This window comes from Ipomoea triloba, chromosome 6, assembly GCF_003576645.1.
Source record: "Ipomoea triloba cultivar NCNSP0323 chromosome 6, ASM357664v1".
Classification (NCBI taxonomy): Eukaryota; Viridiplantae; Streptophyta; class Magnoliopsida; order Solanales; family Convolvulaceae; genus Ipomoea; species Ipomoea triloba.
In genome coordinates this window covers 7,978,906-7,983,587 of record NC_044921.1, presented here as the reverse complement: position 1 = coordinate 7,983,587, position 4,682 = coordinate 7,978,906, and the positions used below count along the sequence as shown (strand labels likewise).

The following is a 4,682-nucleotide window of genomic DNA, read 5'->3' as shown; positions in this document are numbered from 1 at the left end:
AATTTAAGAAAGAAAATAACATTATCCTTAAAATAACCTAAACCAATATATATTAACTTACATTCCCATATTAACTAAACACAAGATAATTTATACATTCTTAAAATATCACATTATTACCTAAGGAATCCCAACTCCGAGAACCAAACGCTCCATTATTCATATTTATGTTTCAGTCATATCCATACATCAACTTGTATCTCAATATGTATTTACAAAGTGTGGCATTTCGATAGAGACAGATCAACCATTACTCCGGTGGAACCATGACAAGATGACAAGCATTGTGAGCCGCCATAATCAGTGGTGTCCATTTTCCAAGTCCTTGTTCCCTTCATCTGTGGATCCTCCTGTGAAGTGAGACTTCAAACCTATCCAACACTGATAATAATCGTGATCCATGAAGGGCGATTCCAGTGCCCATGGACAGACTCGGGGGCACGAGGCATGACTCGAACATGAAAGCCATCGTGCCTGTGATTCTATGTGGCCCTGCTTCGTTTCCCAGGGCTATGGTTTTCTGTCAGCATTATAATGTTGTTAGATCATAGATGCCTCTCTAGGAGCATTACAATGTTGTTAAATGTTTTCTGTGAGCTTATAGTGTTGGATTGGAAGAACACTAAAGTAAACGGGCTGTAACTATAAAAAACAGAATGCTAGTGGTGGATGAATGTTGATAATTTCACTATCAGTTTAAATTTTTAGTTAAGACCAAACAAGTTATTCAATTCTAAAAGTATGGAGATGATGGGGGAGGGAGTGAGTAGATGTTTCACCTCGTATGTTTTGGTATCGGGACCATGGGGAGTCATGCAGCTATGGAGGCTTGCACCACCTGGAAGAAAGCCATCAGCTTTTGCCTGAAAACAGCAAACTGTGTTGAAATTCATGATTTATCACAAATTCCTTCTATGATGAACAAACCTGGTACTGTTCTATCCAGAAAGATGCTCTATCCAGAAAGATCAAATGAACATTAACTTACCATAGGCTACCAAAACCAAGATTTCTTTTCACCCCCCCTCCCCCCCCCCAACAGAGCAAAAATAACCAAAGAATTTGAAAAGGTTTACCTCATATCCTCCATAGATCAGGCCCATAAATTCACTCATACAATTTCGGTGGTAATATGGAGGACGAAAAGTGTGTTCAGCAACCAACCATCGCGGTGGAAAAATGACAAAGTCCATCAATGCCACTCCTGGTTTATCTGTGGGTGCTGTCAAAACTGCATTTGGCTTTTGAAAATGAATCAAATAGAAGTTGCAATTCAATCTATCTAATAATACAAGACAGCAAGCAACTGTATGTTAGCAGAAAGGAATATACCTGTGTTTATTGATGGATCACTGTGATCAAACAAAACAGTGTTATAAGGGCAGAACTTGCTTAGATCATACTGCAAACAGAACACTTTTACTCCATAAGGATTAAGGAAACTAGTATTGATAATTTTATCCAAGTTAGCATCCTCAACAATATTTACCTTGTAAGGGGCGTAATTGCCATGCCAAGCAACCACGTTGAATGGTGAAAACTCTTGTTTTGCAGTGAAGAGTTCACCGCCATATTTTTGTACAATGGTGTAACCTGGATGGCAGCTATCATCAAACCATGCCACCGGAACAAGAAAATCCCTTGGAGCAGCAAGACCATTCGCACCTAAACAGAATTAAAGCATATCATATGATCTCTGATTTAACATGCACGGAGTGTAAGTAATTTTGAACTTTATGTGCACCTATTGGCCCAAGATCAGGGAGTTGAAAATGAGTTCCAAAAATTTCACCAACATAACCTCGCGATTCTCCATCCGGCAGATCAACAGCAAAGCGAAATCCTTGAGGAATAACAACTATTTCACCAGGATTGACTTGCAACCTACCACATTCAGTTGTAATCCACAACCCTATATGGTAAACAAAAGATAAAGAGAACTTCAGTGAACATAACAAAATGAAAATCAGCAAGCTCTAAGAATATCACAATTAACCTTAAGAGAAGATGCAAAAACCGGAGCTTTCTTTTGAGCTGTAATATGAGCATGGGTGAGTTATCCTACAACTACCACAAAAAATTTTGGAGGGGGAGACTAAGGGCCAAATAGAAGATAAGACAGCAGCTAGTAATCAGAATGAAGGCAGAGTCTGTATCCTTTAAAATTCACCAAAGATGCAAAGTAATTCTTTAAAATTCTCATAATTTCTAAGAGGTTCCAGGAAGGTGAAATTAGTTTCACTTGGATTGTTGGATTAGGTACAATCAAACACATGGTTACTGACTTACTGAAAAACAAATGACTCATTAAACCAGTGAAGTGGGGCATCACTTACTTCCTTTTTGAGGAACTATCAAAAAGTCTCCATCAGCATTGCAGAATGCACAGTTGTCCATTGATTTGTTAGCTGTATACCTACATTTCCACATGCACTTGAATTTATAAAATACTGAAATTTATTCAATACTCGCAGCTAAAAGAGAACTGAGAAATGATAGGAATAAAGTCTTTCACATTAGCACTCCTTGAATTAGGGATTTCTTATTTGCTCTCTACTTTCAAAAAACCAACTAATGATGCAAAATTTGAAGTTAAAGCTGCAAAAATCATAGATAAAGTTTTTCAGAGGCAAGACCTTAAATCTAAATATGAAGATTAAATCGCTTCACAAGATACCAATGCATTCCAGAATTATATATATAGCGCATAAATGAGATTGAACCCAAATTACATGTGAATTGCAAAACCATGCCGGAGGTAAGAGCTGCCAGCTCCACATACAGTGTACAGCCCATCAATGAAATCAGTTGGTGTTTCTGGGATATCCACAGGCTTCCACCGTAATTGAGTAGGTGTAGCAGAACTATTTGACTGGTTGAACTCACTGACAAGTCTTTCATGAGTTGGAACTCTAGGTTTAAATGGCTCATGGGTAACTGATGGCTTAACACGATATAACCAACTGTCCACCAAAAAAAAAATACATTATACAATAAAATCACATGCATCAATTGATGAAGACTTGGAGAGACACATTCATAGGAATGAACCTTAATGCAACTTATGAAAGCTGCAATTAACTAGAGGCATCTATAGCGTTGAGACCTATTGGATCACCCAAACCACAAGTGTATAAATGGAAACACATTGTTTACTCATCAATCTTCAAACTTGGAAAAAAAACAGCCATGACATTCATGTTCAATTACCTGTTAGTTTTTCACTTTAAACAGAGAAAATAAACATACGGTAAGAAAATTAAATATACCTGTGTTTTAGTACTGTATCACTCTTAAAAGTAGAAATTGAATACAATAACTCTCATCCATCACATGAACATGGTAACAACTAACAATATTCTTCTTCCATTTTTGTTGAAACTGACTTCTTGTTTGTGAATGTCACAGTTTTAGGTTTCGTTTCAAAACTTAGGTAAAAGACATTGAGGCAGCGTCAAAGTTCCATCGCAGATTCTTACAAGTGTATAACTCCAATGCTTTGAAATATGAGTTTTAACATTATGTTTTATTTAGTAAGATAAAGATAAATTTTATAGAATGTATAGGCATTAGAAATTTTAATTAAAATTATAATTGGATGCTAGATTTTTGAAGTTTAAAAAACTTTTCGAGTTATTAAACCATAATTCAAACTACAATTGATGGTGGCTAGCAAGTAGCAACAGTAATTACATGTACCAACCAGGTGTTATTTGATGAAAAAATTAATAAATTTTTTTTTGTAAAAAAAATTTACCGAAAATTTAACGGGAATCGGAAAAAAAATTACTCGTAAATTTAGAGTATACTTTTTAAAGCACAAAATACAAATAATTAGATTAAAAAATATATAAATTACGTCCATAAATAATAATCAAATTATAATTTACTTCTAGAAATATATTACATAAAAAAATTAATACTCCGTATCAAGGAATGGAAGTCGTGCTATGATCTGCACTTTCAAGTTTCAACCACCAAAATTTCACTACCTCTTTTCCAAACTTTCAAATTAGATGCATGTACCGCGAACTTCAACGAAGCAGTTCTCACAAAGCAGATGAATACAGTTAAGATTTCAGATACGGACACAGAATAGAGAGAGAGAGAGAGAGAGAGAGAGGCAAAAACCTGAGCTGATTGAGTTTGCGAGGGGAGGTGAAAGAGGTGCCGGAAATCTGCTCAGCGTAGAGGCCGAGAGGGCAGACAAGCGGACTGTTCTGGCCTCTGGGAAGAGCTCCGGCGATCGCCTCCGAGGAGAAGTGGTTGCCGAAGCCTGATTGGTACTCCAAATCCGGCGGAAATTTGGAAGATCCGGTGACATTATCATCCTTGATCTCCATGTCCGTAGCAATCCAAGTTCAACTACTTCAAAGCTCAGTACAGAGGCATGGATAGAAATAGAAGTGATCAGAAGAAGGTTTATGAAGGAGCTGTGCTGTCGTGGCGCGATTATCCGTTGGCTACATTCAGTCAAAGAGTCGTAACAAACTCTTTGCTCAGTGTCGCTCTCATTTGAGTGTTTAGACATTTATTTTTCTTTCTTTAAAAAAAAAAAAAAGACATTTATTTTTCTTAGGAAAAATTGTAACTTATGTCCCTCCATAATATGTCAATTATCAATGTCACCCTGAATTATTGTGGTGTAAATATTGCCCATCAATTTTCAAAAATAGTTCATA

General features: G+C 36.5%; 1 protein-coding gene across 2 annotated transcripts in view; it reads right to left on the bottom strand.

Annotated features, from left to right (window-relative positions):
* Window positions 1-4,421, bottom strand: part of LOC116022303 (homogentisate 1,2-dioxygenase) — a 5,673-nt gene extending 1,252 nt beyond the window's left edge. Inside the window, exons 1-9 of one of the 2 annotated variants that reach the window (XM_031262945.1) lie at window positions 4,132-4,421; window positions 2,733-2,963; window positions 2,337-2,416; window positions 1,745-1,912; window positions 1,490-1,665; window positions 1,333-1,402; window positions 1,077-1,231; window positions 780-863; window positions 314-520 (exon numbers count right to left, since the gene is read on the bottom strand). In XM_031262945.1, coding sequence (XP_031118805.1) covers window positions 335-520; window positions 780-863; window positions 1,077-1,231; window positions 1,333-1,402; window positions 1,490-1,665; window positions 1,745-1,912; window positions 2,337-2,416; window positions 2,733-2,963; window positions 4,132-4,343 — 1,362 coding nt within the window. In that variant the 5' untranslated portion in view covers window positions 4,344-4,421 and the 3' untranslated portion in view covers window positions 314-334. Of the gene's footprint in view, window positions 1-313; window positions 521-779; window positions 864-1,076; window positions 1,232-1,332; window positions 1,403-1,489; window positions 1,666-1,744; window positions 1,913-2,336; window positions 2,417-2,732; window positions 2,964-4,131 lie in introns of those variants that run through there. The other variant, XM_031262946.1, reaches the window with a different exon arrangement.
* Between the last annotated feature and the right edge of the window lie 261 nt (window positions 4,422-4,682).